Here is a 17,500-nt window from a genome sequence, read left to right as displayed (position 1 = left end):
TCTCTGATTCACCGGCTATAATTTGTGTCGTGAGTTTTTGTCTGTATATAGGTAATTTCGTTGAGAATTGAGCTCGCTTGTTTGTCATGAAATAAATTCAATAAGAGGGGGAAAAAATTGTGGATGGGTAGAAATTTATTGGATTTTGCAAATCGAAAGAAACTCATTTGAACAATGTTACATGTATTGAATTTGTATGCACCTTTGTTTGCCATGGAGGTCATTTCTTCATTTCTCCTTTATCCCTTCATAATGTTTGGTTTTCCCTTTCCTGTTATTTTCTGTTCTTGTCCTTAAATGACACTTGTTACTTAGCCATTGCTGAGATCCTTTCTATGTAGATATTTGTAAACCATTTCATATATTTTATTGTTATTCTATTACTTGAATGTCATCCGAGTGTATGTAGGGATGTTGGCCTTCACTAGACTGGTGGATTTTGGGTGGGGTTCCTGACCTCCCGCAGTGTGCAGGGAAGCAATTACTGTGTCTTCTATCCTTCTATATTCTCTGTTTTCCAAGTTGCTTTTTGTCTTTGTTTTGGAAGTCGATTACTTGGCTTTGTCCTGGCCTTGGCCAGATACCCTGACTGGGAGGAAAACAGTCGAAGGTATTGTTAGAGTTTTGGGAAATGATACTTTTTGTCTTGTAAATCATCTCTCAATTGTGCACTGTATTATTTTTGTTTTACACATGTATTTTGATTTGTAAACATTTGAGTGTGTTCCTCTTAGTGGGGACCTGTGCTTGTGTCAGGATGAGGCCTTTAAGTGATATCAAACTAAGTATACTGATAGTGTTCTATTGGAATCTACACCTGTTCTCTATTTGAACCAGTTCCCGTTTTGTCTTTTTCTTTGGTGCTTTAATTTTAATTCTAGTATTTTTTTACTATCCAATTTTCTTCCTTTTTACTGGCGCTGATATGACCTAAATGTGTTGCTAGCGCCGTAACGCCCTTATAAAAAAAACCCCAATAAAAGGACTGGTGGATTCTTCATCGGTCCGCAGATTATTTCAAGTTTCGCCTGGCTTTTGCTTGGTGTCTTTTGCTGGTAGGGAAACAGTCAGATAAATTTATCTTTATGTTATTTTTCTTCTTGTATATCATCTCTTGGCTATGTTTTCTTTTTACCTCTTTGATACTATTAAACCCCAGACCTTTCACCATAGAGGTTGCTCTTGAATATATCGTGTGTTTAAACGAAAATCAATACTTTTTGTGTCCACAGTAAAATTTATCACACACACAGAGAGAGAGAGAGAGAGAGAGAGAGAGAGAGAGAGAGAGAGAGAGAGAGAGAGAGAGAGAGAGAGAGAGAGAGAGTTTTTTGTTTGTTTGTTTTTTTTTGGCATGGTTTTGTTATATTTATATTATTTCTATGTGTATATTTTTGTTTTAAAATTTAATCACTGGTACACTCTAGTACCTGGTGTCAAAGGTTTGTGTCACTCATAAAACAATACTATTTTTGTAATATATGTACATACTTCATAAATGTATTGGTTACAATAATTCTTATGTATAAGGTGTATTTTAGGTGGGTGAATTTATTTGTTGTTTTGTTTTATTCGGGTTATTTTTTGTTTGTTTGTTTTTTTTTGCCAATGAAACAACAACTAAATCCGACGTCATCAAGGCTGTGTAATTCATTTTGAATTGGTTATTGTCACAATTATCATTAACATTATTATCATCATCATCATCATCATCATCATCATCATCATCATCATCATCATCATCATCATCATCATCATCATTATTATTATTATTGTTATTATTATTATTATTATTATTATTATTATTATTATTATTATTATTATTATTATTATTATTATTATTATTATTATTATTATTATTATTATTAATCGTTTGAATAGTATATTACAATAAATATATCTACGATGTCGCATATTGTTATTTTAGCGATACTTATTCACTAGATATTAATATAACAATCCTATAAATATTAATATTAATATTAATGTTTCGTTGTTTTCGTTTGTTTTTCTCTTTTAAATTATACATTTCATTATCTTTTCTTATTTTGATTTAAAATGGTTGTTGTTTTTTTCTTTCTGTTCGCGTGGTTTGAGGTTCTCTATTACAACTGGCGAGGTAATTTTATAATTTATTGTTATAGAATGAACGGTTAGTTTTTCAATCATGAGCTTGTTGGGTGTTCGTTTCTGAATATGTATTGTTTCCATATGATAGCTGGTTTGGTATTTATGTGTGGGTGGGCGTGAATGTGTATCTGTGTGTGTTAGAGAGAGAGAGAGAGAGAGAGAGAGAGAGAGAGAGAGGGGGGGGGGGGGGGGGGGGTCAGCCATTATTTTATTGTTGAATGGATGTTTTTAAAAATAAATATTATGATTTCCCACACATCGCTTTTGTTTTTGTTCATCTATTCTTGTACCTAACTCGGCATACAACCGAATCAGTTGTTTAGTAATAAGTCACATTTTGTTTGTTTGTTTATTTTGTTTATTCTTCTTGTCACTGAGAAGGTAGTTGGTAAGTGCAACTGGAATGGTCTTATATTTCTATCCACCAAATTTCTCTCTCTCTCTCTCTCTCTCTCTCTCTCTCTCTCTCTCTCTCTCTCTCTCTCTCTCTCTCTCTCTCTCTCTCTCTCTCTCTCTCTCTCTCTCTCTCTCTCTCTGTGTGTGTGTGGGTGGAGTTTTCTGTCCGTGTCCTAGAGTGAGATGGCTTGGTTCTGCTCTGATCCTCACACGACCTCTCTTTGGGGTAAAGATATGAATGCTGGGTGGGGTTCCTGATCTCCCATAGTGGGCAGGGAGGCACTTACTGTGTCTTAGGTTCATCTTTAGTTGTTTTCCAACTTGCCTTCTGTCTTGGGATGAGATTACTTGGTTTTGTCCTCGCCTGTGGCCGGAGTCATTGGCTGGGAGGGAAACAGTCAAATGTATAGTTATTGTTTTGGGATGGGATATTTTTTCCTTGTAAACCATCTCTCTGGTATTTATTATTATATTTGTTGTTTTGAATTTCTTATGTAAGCATTTGAGTGCGTTCCTCTTAGGGGGATTCTGTGCTCGTATCTGGATGAGACTTTTAGGTGATCTCAAACTAAGTACATTGGTGGTATGCTCTTGGAATCTGTGCTAACGTTTGGATACCTCAGAGAATAGCAAGTTAATGATTACGTTCGACAAATGGATGATGCCAAGTCTGCAAAGATAGATCATCATCAAGCCCTACTGCAACCTCCTCGTGGTGTCGAACGGTAACAGGTCAAGTTGGCCAACTGCAGAGGGCGACAAGAATAGGCAATGGCAAACCATTCTTGTAACTTTGCCGAGTTAACTGCATGAATAAGTCCAAAAAGTTAAACGGTGACAGCGTAAAGGGGAGCATGTTTTCACGGAAGACTGCTGCCTCGCTCGGTTGGGAGCGTGATGTTCGTCAGGTCACACCGAACGTCAGCCAGTTACTAGGCGAAATAAATTTAACAAATGTGACAAAACCAAAATTGGGACATGGAATGTCAGGACCTGTGCCCAAAAGGAAAACTAAACAACATTCTAAAAGAAATGAAACGGCTCCAAATAAATATTCTTGGCCTGGCAGAGATGAGATGGAAAGAGCAGGGAACCATGTCAAAACAAGAAAACAACACGACATATAAGATCATATGGAGTGGTGGAACCTCTTCCCAAAAAGGAGTAGGGATGATCTTAGACCAACAATCAACAAAATTTTACAAAGGGCACGTAGCAATCTCAGACAGAGTTTTGTTGGTTAAGCTAAGAGGACCTGTAGTTGACACCAATATAATTCAAGTTTATGCACCAACAGAAGAGGCGACAGATGCAGATATGACAGAGTTTTACCATTCACTAGACAAAGCAAAACGAATGTGTAAATCACAAGAAGTCCTTATGGTAATGGGGGACCTAAATGCTAAGATTGGCAGAGGCAGAGATGGTGACATAATCGGACTACATGGACTCGGAGACAGAAATGAACGAGGAAACATCTGGGCAGATTGGTGTAGAACAAATAAATTAATGATTTCAAACACCTGATTTCAACAACACCCAAGAAGAACCTGGACATGGCAATCACCAGGGGACAGAGCAAGGAACCAGATAGACTTTATAGCAGTATCATCAAGATTCAGAAATGGCATATTAAATTGCAAAACCTACCCAGGCGCCGATGTAGACAGTGACCATGTCCCAGTTGTTTGTACAGTAAGGATAAAGTTTAAAGCTATTCAGAGAACAGCTGGTAGAATAAAGAGGGATTACAGGTTATGCAAAGACAATGGCATACAAACAAAAATGAGAGAAGAATTTGAAAATGCACTCATGATACAAAGCCAAAGTGAACCTGATAATGAAAAATGTGAAAAACAATTTGATATATTCCAAAAGTGTGTCAAAGCAACTGCAGAAAAGCATTTACCAATAGCTCAAATAAACAGCAAAAAGGAATGGATGACAAAAGAAATTCTAAACCTATTTGAAGAAAGACGAAAATGCAACAGAGGGTCTGCAGAATACCAAACATTGAACAACCACATTAAATCCAAATGCATCGAGGCACACGAGAACTATCTAGACTGGAAATGCTGCGAAATCGAAAGAGAATACAAACCCAACCCCCAACAAGCTCACCAAAGAATAAAAGAACTATCAGGGAAAAGGAAAAGCAAAGCAGCAGGAAGTTGTATCCAAAACAAACAAGGGGAACTGCTATTTGAAGAACAACATATAGAAAGCCGATGGGTAGAATACATAGGCGAACTGTACAATGATCCAAATAGAAATGAACCACCATTGAAATTCAAAGAACCATTAAGCGGACCAAACATCACCAAAAGTGAAATTGAACATGCCATGGAACGAATGAGGGATGGTAAAGCAACAGGCCCTGATGAAATATCTGTAGAGGTATTAAAAAGCCTAGGAGATCTAGCAATTGATGAACTTCACATATTATTCAACAATATATACAACACTGGGAAAATTCCAGAAGATCTCTGTAACTCTATTTTCATAGCAATACCAAAGAAAGCAGGTGCAGTCAGATGCGAAAATTTTAGAACTATAAGTTTAATAAGCCACATCAACAAAATACTGTTGCGTATAATTATTAACAGGCTAAGGAATAAGATTAACCCGAAATCGCAGAAGAACAATATGGATTCCAACCTGACAGAGGGACAAGGAACGCAATATACCTCCTCCGTGTTTTAAGTGAAAGAGCTATACAGGTTCAGACCCCACTATACCTCTGTTTTGTCGACTACAAAAAAGCTTTTGATAGAGTACGCCACGAAGAAATACTAAAACAACTGCACTCCATTGGCGCTGATGAGAAAGACCTCAGACTCATGCAAACATACTACACCCAGCAGGCATCTATCAAAATCGGAAACTCTACAGGAAATTCCATTCCTATTAAGAAAGGAGTCCGTCAAGGGTGTGTTGCCTCACCAGATCTGTTTAATCTATACCAAGAAACAATCATGAGGGGCATAACTAATATGGAGGGAATAAAAGTAGGAGGTCACAACATAAATAATATAAGATACGCAGACGATACGGTACTCATTGCAACATCAGAAATCCAACTTCAAAAGATTGTTGACAAAGTGGTAGTAGATAGTGAAGCCAAGGGAATGGAAGTGAATATCACCAAAACGGAATGCATGGTAATACAGAAAACCCCGAAAACAACAACACCTGCAATATAACGATTCACGGCGAGCAACTTACCAACGTAGAAAGTTTTAAATACCTAGGTTCAATAGTGACAACAGATGGAAGATGTAACCGAGACATACGAGCAAGAATAACTCAAGCCAAACAGGCCTTCATGGACCTGGGAAACATTTTGAAAAACAAACAGATGTCGTTCGGGATTAGATTCCGAGTCTTGAAGTGCTACGTGTGGCCAATCTTGTTATACGGATGCGAAAGCTGGACTACAAATGCAGAAACACAAAAGAACATTGAAGCTTTTGAAATGTGGTGCTTGAGAAGGATGCAGAGAATATCGTATACTGCACACAAAACGAACGAAGAAGTGCTAAAACAAACATACCAACAAAGGAAACTAATGCCCTTAATAGCGGGCGACAACTATCCTTTTTCGGACACATAGTAAGGAAAGATAAAAATGAATACCTGGCAAGTTGTGGAAAAATACCTGGTAAACGCGCCCGGGGGAGACAAAGAAAAACACTCATAGACCAACTGAAGGGCTTCACCAACCTAACAATCCAAGAGCTGTTTGAAAAAGCAAGAGACAGGGAGGAATGGAGAGAGATAATTCATGCAGTATCCGAAGCCTGGACCAGGCATGGAACCTAGAGGAGGAGGAGGATTACGTTCCTAACCTACAGCGATCGACGAACGGCGTGGAAGATCTTAAGAATGTGTTTTTTTTTTTGTAAGGGTTTTACGGCGCTTGCAACACATTAAGGTCATTTCAGCGCCAGTAAAAAGGAAGAAAATTGGATAGTAAAAATATTCTAGGTGTGCAATTAAGAAGATCTTAAGAAAAAGATCTGTTATTAGAGTCTTAGGACGGATCTTCGTTTTTTTCCACGTCGTCCGTCGATCGTTGCAGGTTGGGAACGTAATCACTAACTTGCTAATGTGGTTCAACATTACATTGTAAGGTAGCAGCTGCCTGGCGGGTTTAGAAAGGTTCAAGAGTGAGGTAAAGTTTTCGAAGATTGTGTGACCATCATAACATTGTACTTTAATATTGGAAGCTGCTGATGATTTACCATGATGTCGCCGGATGAGGAATTTGCTTATATACATCACCAGTCACCAGCCCATTCATCCTGAATATTCAACAGGTCGGGAATAAATGACTCATGTAGATCAAGGTAAATTGATCACTGCTCTTCATCAGTGAGGTCTGACTGCTCCGCCCTGGCACTCGTTGTGGTAATGGTCTGGAGATTGCAGAGCACCTGCACCTGATGGAACGTTGTATTGCGACGGCATAAGAGTGAAAGTGAATCCACGGACTGGATCTTGACATTCTATTTCTATTGTGAAACAATCACAAGCTCCTGTCATGACAGCAGACAATCAATCTATACCGACGTGCACTTATTTCCAGGTCTGATGATCCAAATTTATTATGGGTCCATTGTTGTCATGGAAATTTTTAAAAAATGACGCAACATATTGTTCATTACAACAATGTTAAACTAGGCTCATAATTGCGTTCGAATGTCAGACCTGCATACATGTACACGTCGATCTGTTACAGTTCGATTCCCTTTACGCACCAAACCTGAATTACTCCGTCTACACGGACTTCATAACCAAGCAGCACAGACAAATAATACAAATTTTCCGAATTCAACAAACTAAGCTCATGTTTAATTAAAACATTTATTTGTGACCTATCGATCGTCTCAAAATGATAGACCTATTATAATTTTTTTTAAAAAATAAATTCCCTTTATTCATCCCATAGGGGAAATGTGTATATCCCAAGGGACGACTGGAATAACCCAGGCGTCAGCCGCAATGCAGCGCCGCAAATTGAGCTAGGGCGGAGTGACTTGCTCACCACACAGCGCAGCGGGTATTCGAACACGGTGCCTTACAGGTACGAAGCAAAGACCGTACGGCTGGGCCACGCTGTCCCACGATGACAAAAAGCGAATTTAAAGTTAAAATGACCAGAAATGTGAGATTTTAGTTTGCCTCTTGTGACAAAACCATGCGCTCTCTTCAATAATACAAAAAGACTTAACCCAACCATGGGGTCCCGATAGCACAGTTGGTAGAGCAATCGCTTCACACGCAAAGGGACCGAGATTGACCCCGGGTGCAGTCGAGATTTATTTTTCCGATACCCCTGTCTACCCAGCAGTGAATGTGTAGCTGGGTCTGTTAGACCTGGCGGAAAGTACTTTGTGATAGACTAGCGTCCTATCCAAAGGGTAGCAAGCACTTGCTATTGTCCATTTCCCACCAAAAAAAAAAAAAAAATCGAGATAAAACTCCGGCTTCATGGGCCTCATAGCACTAAAGGACTACTTTTATTTTTTTAAACCCAACTTTCATATTTTTGAGCATAGATTTAACTTTGAACATCTAAATCACCACGACATAATACTTGTTTTTGTCGATGGTTTACATTTATACAGTAATATAATATGCAGTGCGGCAATGTTGCCTCGGGGTATGACACTCGCTTTCGGATCGGAAGGGCCTGGGTTCGAGCCTTTATATTTGAGTCCTTGGAAAAGGCTCTTTACTCACATTCTCTCACGGTGCTCAGGTGTAAAATGAGTAACTGGTCGTCCGTCAACAGCGTTGTCTCTGTCCAAATAAAATTTGTAATATCGCTTCACAGGTGCCATGTCCCATCCTACATGTTAAGTGTTGCTGTCAACCCCTTGTAAAGCGCTTTGAATACGTTTAGTGGAGATTGCGCTATATAAAAGTTTACTTTAAAAAAAAAAAAAAAAAAAAGCATCACACACCATTAGGTAAGGCTAATTTCGATTCCTTTGGATATCATAAACTCAAAGTAGTGTCGGTGGCTCAACGGTGCTGTATTACGTATTGTAACAAAATTATACGTGTTATACGTTATGCTACGTTCGGATAGACTGACCACCAAACTCTGGCCCTGCGTTTTGTCCTTGAGCAAGGATTGAACACACATGTATTAGGTATCTCACTCTGTTAAAAAGTGTGAATGAGCACGTGGTAATAGGCAGGGATAGATAGTGTAGGAGTGCGAAAGGACACATTGAAGGCGAGTTGAACTGTATGAAATGGAAATTGGTTCAATGTGAGTCTATGGGAATGGAGCATTTTGTGGCGAAATGAGGATACTGGAACTATACTAGGCCTAATGTGCTGTTTGAATGAAAGCTCATAAGTTCCTTACTTTTTTCTTTAAAAAATGATTGGGCAGAATGGCTGCAATATGCATTGCCTCATTGCAAACGCAGCATCTGGATCTGCAGTTGGAACACCTCGGGCTTACAAGGAAAATCTCAGAGAGGAAAAATCAGGCTATGATCAAAATAAAATTTTAATGCTGACATAGTTGTCCATTCTTTTTACCTTATTAGGTATGAGTCATGAAGCTGCAATCCCCACATACCTAATCCCCTATCTTACTCGCCCTCCTATTCGGGTATGTTCGGTTGTTTCCGGCGCAGATCGTCAGTAGGTCACAGCGCTCGGAGCCACAGTGTCAGGAAAGGCTAACTCACTCGGAAGGAAGGAACTGTGTAGCTGGTGTGTTGAGTGTTAGTGTGTTTGGATTTCCGGAATCGGCGCTTTGATGTGTAGCAGACGAAGTTGAAGAAAGTGCCTCTCAGTTGTTAGGAAAGTTCTGAAGGGATTTGTTTTTTCTTATGTTATTTTATGTGACATTTAAACACATAGTGTAATTTTAATATTTTGAAGTTTAACTGAAGATAATCCAAGATGCCAGTCTTCCATACGAAGACAATTGAGAGTATTTTGGAGCCTGTAGCACAGCAGGTGAGTTGATAAACACACACACACAAAATGCATCCCAAAGAAGACACGGGTGGGTGGAGTATCTAAGACCTATCCAGATAGATATTTACAATTTTTTAAAACTCTCTTCCTCCTCTCTTCTCATTCTTCCCCTTCTATGTTCTTCTACCCTCTTTTTTACTTTTTCTTCCCCAGCGACATCACCATACTCAGATGATGTCTCTGCTGGGATGGTCTATCTAGAAAGAAGTCTGTATTCCACCCCCTCATGCCTCATGTTATCATGCCACTTCGATTTTAACAAGCCTTCACCTCAAAGAGAAATCGTTTCCCGAAAACCTACCTATAATATTTAAAAAATCCCTCAATGTTACAACTTACAGTTATAAAAGATTCACATTCTAAACAATAACAATACACGTAATCCACGAGGGGATCATACACTCTTACTCTTACCCCTGTATAAAAATTACGTGTACCCTATGACGCGAGAGTTCTTTATTGGAGATACCAAACGTAAAACATCGCACGGTTTTATGATTGTATCATAATTTAGTAATTCCCTGACAAGAGAAACTTTGAATGTATTTGTTCCACCAACAATAGAGACCGTTGTATCTGTCTGATAACATACCTTTTCCATTAGTTAACATCACAGGATCATTAGCGAGAGTGAGTTATTAGGCGAAGACACTGGTGGTTTAACAAAGGGCATGAGCATCTAATATTGAAAATGCACTCTATAAATGAGAGTTATTAATTTATTAACACTAAAAGATGTAAGTTTCAGAAAAAAATATAGTTTTGGACATTAATGCCAAACATTCTATGTTTATGTTGGACTGTTTTATTTTTGTTTTTAAAAAATATTTCTGACAACCAATTGTTTGGCTATTAAGAATACACTCCCCCCCCCCCCCCCTGACCATTTGCTCTCCACTCATTTTAATGTACTTTTATGTTACTTGTTGTGGTTGTCAATGACGTTATCTTGCTAATGCACAAGAATCAGAGACAAATGTGGGGAAGATTCTGTGTTGCTATTTTGTTTTGATAGTTTCTGTTGTGTTATTGTTGCCGTTTCTCAGCTGAGATGTGAGTAATCTTCATGTTGAGTTTGTTCACTGTCTACCATGTAACTTTAATGTCATCGCTGCTCTTATTTATATAAAATCTTGCTGTCTCTCTTTCACTCTCTCTTCAACCTTACTGCTATCCAGAATTACATTAACACTTTCTTTGTTGATTCTAGGAATCCAAACTTTGCCATTTTTGGTATGTGTTTTTAGTACAACTTCCTATCTGGAGTAATTTTTTTCATTTTTCCTATATTTTACATATCGTATACAAAATGTAAAAAGCCGCCCACGACACTCAATGACAATAGTCATTCTGTCAGATGTGAGACACTCTGTTCAGATGAAAAAAGTGTAAAAGGATCTCTTGTAAATCAGAAAATTTATTTTATTTGTTTATTAATTGCGCTGTGAAGATGTGTGATTTTATAATAAACATTGATCATTTTTACTGATAAACCAAAGTTTGAACCTGTTGGTCTATATTGCAAGACAGTTCAACTAAATTGTGCTGGTTTGCTTGCAGTCTGTGATATACTTATGGTTATGAGATGAGGAAGCGGGATATGACTGCATGGTTTTAATCATATCAATTCTGTGAAAAAATTCTATCACATGAGAAGAGCATATTATTATGCAAAGTGGGCTTTTACAACTTGTAATGGAAATTGTGTTTTTGTAAAACGCTTAGAAGTAAGAATGAGGATAAGCATTATATAAAAATGTCCATTTTTCTCAACACTGTATGATGAATTGAATTTTCAACCTTGTGGCTATATGGTCTTGTGGTATGAAACCTGCCTTTGGATCGGAAGGTCCTCGATTCGAGTCCTGCTCTGAGCAGTGCATAGTTGAGTTAATACAAAAAATGCCATCATCAAAGTGAGTTTAGTCTCTCTAGGTTCAATTGGCTTTGATAAATTTCCTAATTGTGACCTATTTGACTTTAAGCTTCATTTTAAACTTGAGCTTTTTTATATAGGGCAATATCCTCTAAACATGCTCAAAGTGCTTTACAAAGGGTCCCCGAGAACACGTAACATGTAGAACAAGACATGATATGATATGATAAAATATAAGTCCAGATTTATTTAGGCTTTTACAGCTGCTCTTGTGAATTCGTGAACGTATTTAATTCACATCTCTCAAAACTGGGCATGCCACATAATGGAACTAGGTGTCTGAATTAAACTCCACAAACAGTGTTTTTCTGTTTCACAATGAGCGTTGAAATGGCACTTGAATGCCTGCAATGAAGGGGCGTCAACAACTGTTGCAGGCAAGCAGTTCCATTTGTCGACTACCCGAACTGAGAAGAAGTTCTGCCTAAGGTTTAGAGAACACCTTTCCTTGGAGAGTTTGAATCTATGTCTTCTGGTGGTGCTGGTGGAATCAAGATTGAGAAGGCTCATGTGTACAGAGTATAGATTATGCATGTATTTGAACACTTCGATAAGGTCTCCTCTATCTCTCCTATACTGCATGCTCAGTATTCATATCTTTTTCAGTCTTTCTGTGTATTCTAGATCTTTGAATCCAGGAATAACCCTAGTTGCGCGTCTTAGAACACTTTCTATGAGGTCTTTGTCTTTCTGCAGTCGTGGTGCCCATGCTACATTGCCAAATTCCAAGTGGGGACGTACAAGTGCAGTGAACAATTGTCTCATGTTATCTTTATCAAGATGAGTGAACAACCTCCTAATGAGGCCAACGATCCTGTTTGCTTTATTTACTTGGGTTTCTATATGCTTAGAGAACTTCAGTTCCTGATCAACTAACACACCTAAATCTTTTTCCTCTTCAGTAGGCTGAAGTATGATAGTCTCGCTAGAGTCATGTTTTCTCATTATATACTAATGGTGCTGGTTTCTATATCCCAAATGCAAGACATGGCACTTGTCTGCATTAAACCTAAGCTGCCATGTATCAGCCCACAGTACCAAGCTATCAAAATCACTTTGGAGCTGAGTTATGAACTCTTCCTTACTTTTCTACTCTAGAGAACACCTTAGTGTCATCTGCATACATTTGGCACAGAGAGTCCACAACGTCTGGAAGATCGTTAATAAAGATTACAAACAAAACTGGACCAAGGCAGCTTCCCTGCGGAACACCACTCGATACTGGGGCCCAGTCCGAAAAACTGCCGTTCACCCTAACACGCTGTCTTCTCCCAATCAGGAAATCTGAGATCCAAGCCAGCAAACATGAATTGATGCCATATGATCCAAGTTTCTTAATAAGGCATTGATGTGGAACTTGTCAAATGCTTTGGCGAAATCAAGGTAAACAGCATCAACAGGGATACCACTGTCCAAATACCTAGTCCAAGAGTCTAGAGCAGCTAACAAATTAGTGTTACATGAGCATTTTGATATAAAACCGTGATGATACTCAGACAGCAACTTTTGTTCCGTTAAGTAATTGACTAATTTGTCCCTAATCAAGGATTCCATTATTTTGCAAATCACACACGTTAATGACACTGGACAATAGTTACTTGCTTTGCTCTTCTCACCCTTTTTAAAAAGTGGAGTTAGATTTGCATCCTTCCAGATGCTGGGCAGCTTCCCTTCACTAAGTGACTTGTTGAACAACTCTGCTAAAGGTTCTGCTAGCTGTTCTGCCAGTTCCAGACATGACTTCTGTTATGCAATATTTCAACAGGGTCATAGACAACACTATTAACAATCAGGCACTCATTTTACACCCGAGTATGGTGAGAGAATGTGAGTAAAAAGCTTTTTCCAAGGACTCAAATATGCACAGAGTGAGGCTCTTCCAACCCTAAAGCGAGTACCTTACCACAATACCACGTAGCTGCTTCTTTAGTCTTACAGTTCATTCCATTTCGAGCATTTCGAGGTTACATTGAATATATAATTGACCTAACATACAATTGGAATGATGTGGGAATATTTGGGTAACTGTTTTCAGTTTATGATAAAAATCTTAAAAGTTTTGTATGATTCAGCGCCATGCTATTAAAAAAGACCATCCTGCCACAACTGGGGATTGGACCCGGAAATTCTGTTCAATTTTTAAGGCAAAGACCATCTGTCGAATAAATGCTTTAAAAAAAACATTAACAATGGGGGGGGGGGGGGGGGGGGGGGGGGGGGGGGGGGGGGGGTAATCCCTATAAACAGTATTCCATTAAAAAAAGTTTATGTCATTTGTGACAGTGACACCATAGGGGTGGGTTGAATAATTAAAATTTGCATAACTTAGTTAATCAGGATAGAGATAGAATGATGGATGATTTGGAATATGTGTAATTCCCATTGATTCAAATGAACAATATTCAGGTTTTTTTTCATCGATAAAAAAAACAACTTACCTATCAAATTCTAATTTTATTTAATTGATCTACTATTGTTTTCCTGCAGTCACTGGATAATATGGTGACGAACACATTGGCAGTCATAGCCGTCAAATGATCGCCTGTTCTGCAAAACAGCAACAAGCACTCTTGTTATTAATCGCTAACAAATTGTTTGTTTAAAAAGAAAAATATTATATTCAAATCTATATAATAGGGAATGCGATTGTCACCCTTAGTACTATCCTACACAGTAGACACGATTGATGTTATGCGTATAGGTAAAATACTCACAACATACACCAACCGGATATGACATACCAACACACACAACTGTGTATTATCTTAAACATTTATAATCTGATTGATATATAATCTAGTGAGAACTAATCATTAAAATGGCTGTCTAAAAACAATGATAAAGAACTGAGTGACGTCATTTTTGTTCTTTCTATAGATAGTATGCGCTTGGCTAATAAGCTCACAACATTGGCATCCGGAAGTATAACGGACAAACACACAAACTCTGTGTAACCATGAACTTTTATATATAGTCTGGATAATACAGTAAAGTGAAAATAGAGATGATTTGTGAGAATTACTCATAAACGTGGGTGGCCAAAAACAATAACAAAGACCCGAGTGACGTCAATTTCATTCTATCTATACCGATTACGTCTCAAATGGAAACAATAACATTTCAGAGGGATTGGCGATTTTTATTTCTCCGAGTGAACAAAACTCGCAAATTACACATCTCACAGAAAACAATAAGCCAGATCTATCTCTGCATTCTTCAACAATTTTATTCAATGAATGACACCTCAACCGCTCACATCTCTCTCTCTCTCTCTCTCTCTCTCTCTCTCTCTCTCTCTTTCTCTCTTTCTTTCTCTTTCTCTCTCTCTCTCTCAAACACATACACTCACATACACAAACACACACATACACTGTCACGCACACAGACACACAAACACTTTCTCTCTCTCTCTCTCTCTCTCTCTCTCTCTCTCTCTCTCTCTCTCTCTCTCTCTCTCCCATCTCTCCCCTCTCCTCCCTCTCTCTCTCTCTCCCCTCCCCCCCCCCTCTCTCTCTCTCTCTCTCTCTCTCTCTCCTTTCTTGATCAAATTTAAATTATCTTGTGAAGAATATTAAACTGTAATGATAATGTCTCAAGAGTTTCCTCCATATACTAATTAGTATAGCTGAACATGTAATACTTGTGTAGTAATAAATCTCACGATGAAAAGCGTGATTTATAACTGTTACCTTCCCCTTTTCAACATTAATTTGACTTTTTTTTTTTTGGTAACATTAGAATAAAGTTTAGACCTGCACATTAAACGATTAATTGATTTCCGCTTTTTTTCGGTTCCATTTATAATAATTGCGAGAAGCACATTAGTCTATTGATGTTATGAGTTTATGTAAAATACTCACAGCATCATCCAGTCGGATATAACTTACCGACACACAAAAACTATGTGTAACCTTAAACGTTTGTAGTCTGATTGTTAGAATTAATTTAGTGACCATTAATCATTAAAATTGTTGTCTAAAAACAATAACAAAGATCTGAGTGGCGTCAACTTCGTCCCTTCTATAGTAGTATGCGCTTGGCTAAGAAGCTCACAACATTCCATTCGGAAATATAACGGACCAACACACAAAACTACGGAGAATAAACGTGTATGGCAGAAAACAATAACAAAGATCTGAGTGACTTCATCTTCGTTCTATCTATATGAAAATGCATAAATTCATATTCAGAACAAAAAAGTGAAAACGTGCGAGTTAAGTTTAGCATTTTTGGTTCTGGTGCACGTCGGATCTGACCTTTTCATTCTTACAAATCTTGGAACGCACATGAACCCACGGTTTATCATAGATCATTGATTATTCGCATGTGGGTGAATGGGCCGTTGGTTTGAGGCCTGTTGGAGATGAATGAATTTATCACCTAAACCTATCTATCATGATGTAGCCCTTGTTGGAAGAAACATTGTGTGTACATTTGGAAGATACAGTATCTATTCGTTGGAGTTTGGTGCATCACTGTAAGAAATTTTGGGGTTTTTTGGGGGTCTAATTTTAGCCTATATTGTCACATTACATCATAAAAAAATTCTTTTCTTTTTTTTTTTTGGGGGGGGGGGGGGTGTTAGTGATCAAATTAGACCTCCTATCACCTAAAAAATAACCATAGAATAGCAATATTAGCATTACAATCAAAAATGGATTTTTTTTAAACCACAGGTGCCCCCCCCCCCCCTCCCCCTTAACTTAATTTCTTTAATAAATGATATTTGGTTTTGACATCGTGTCCTGTTTCTTGACGCACCGTGCAACAGTCGCCACGCCCAATTCATTCCCGTCTCTAATACTGATTAGGAGAAGGAAAAAAAAGTGAATAATAGGTAAAATGACCGCGTAATGATAAACACTGTAATCAGTTCCAGCGATCGCGTATTGATTTCACAGTAAGTTGACTCAATCATAATCGTTCCATTCACGCACGCCTAATCCAACACAGGGGGCTCACCGGGCCGTGAAATGGAACATACTGTGTGTGGAAGTACCTATCTCTACCCCCTTAACGGCGTGTCAGAATTTCTCTCAATCACAAGGATATGGTCTTTCTTATCCACAGCCTTCGTGTACTCACAGCCAAAACAAAAAGAAAAGAAAAAAAAAAACAATAAACCAAAAAAAAAAAACAACAAAAAACAAAAACAAACAAACACACACACACACACACACACACACAAAGATAAAATAAAAAAGACACACAAAAAAAAACAAACAACGAAACAAAACAAACTAGACCTAAACAACTACAAAAATTAACAAAACAAAACAAACACACTCACCAAAGACAAAAAACAAACAAACAAACAAAAAAAAAAATAAAAAAAAATACAAACAACCGAATACGCGACGACAATCACCAAAAGAAAGTAAAAATTGAGTTGTATTCAATAGAAGGAACGAAGTTGACATCACTCAGCTTTTTGTTATTTTAAAATAGCCTTTTAGTGATTAGTTCTTACTAAATTATGTAAATCAGACTAGAAACGTTTATGGTTACACCATAAATTCCTTGGGTTACACACACTTTTATGTGTTGATATGTTTAATTCGGCATGTATTGTGAGTAATTTACATAAATGCATGGCATCAATACCGACAACCACTCGGACCTTTTGTTTCCTTGAGCACTAACCAAGACTAACACACTGTCCTGGTACTAACCTATCTGACGTCTAGACCGTCTACTCACTGTTAAGTTTCTTTGGTGATTGTCGACTTGTATTACATTATTGTGACTGTCAAAAGTCGTCTTGTGTTATGTTTAGGGTAAAGCCGGACTTCGCCTTTAAAGGGCTTGCCATGTACTGTCAACTTTGCATAACAAAACCTAATAAAAGTCAGCACTATCTCCTTTGATGTTTGGCACCGTGTTATTTTACTATAATATTATGCTAATTTGAAATCATTTCTTTGGCGCTCAGGAGAGAGAGGGAGGAGAGAGAGAGAGAGAGAGAGAGAGAGAGAGAGAGAGAGAGAGAGAGAGAGAGAGAGAGAGAGAGAGAGAGAGAGAGAGAGTCAT

General features: G+C 38.0%; 1 protein-coding gene across 9 annotated transcripts in view; it reads left to right on the top strand.

Moving 5' to 3' along the window:
* The first annotated feature begins 9,237 nt into the window (after window positions 1–9,237).
* LOC144978487 (vinculin-like) overlaps window positions 9,238–17,500 on the top strand; it is an 88,284-nt gene continuing 80,021 nt past the window's right edge. For 6 of the 9 annotated variants that reach the window (XM_078924642.1, XM_078924640.1, XM_078924639.1 and 3 more), the window contains exon 1: window positions 9,238–9,513. In XM_078924642.1, coding sequence (XP_078780768.1) covers window positions 9,457–9,513 — 57 coding nt within the window. In that variant the 5' untranslated portion in view covers window positions 9,238–9,456. The remainder of the gene's footprint in view (window positions 9,514–17,500) is intronic. The other 3 variants (XM_078924643.1, XM_078924641.1, XM_078924638.1) reach the window with 1 other exon arrangement.

Source organism: Berghia stephanieae, chromosome 8 (assembly GCF_034508935.2).
Source record: "Berghia stephanieae isolate SIO BIC M18660-M18661 chromosome 8, UCSD_Bste_1.3, whole genome shotgun sequence".
NCBI classification, from domain to species: Eukaryota; Metazoa; Mollusca; class Gastropoda; order Nudibranchia; family Aeolidiidae; genus Berghia; species Berghia stephanieae.
This window is presented reverse-complemented; position numbering and strand designations above follow the sequence as displayed.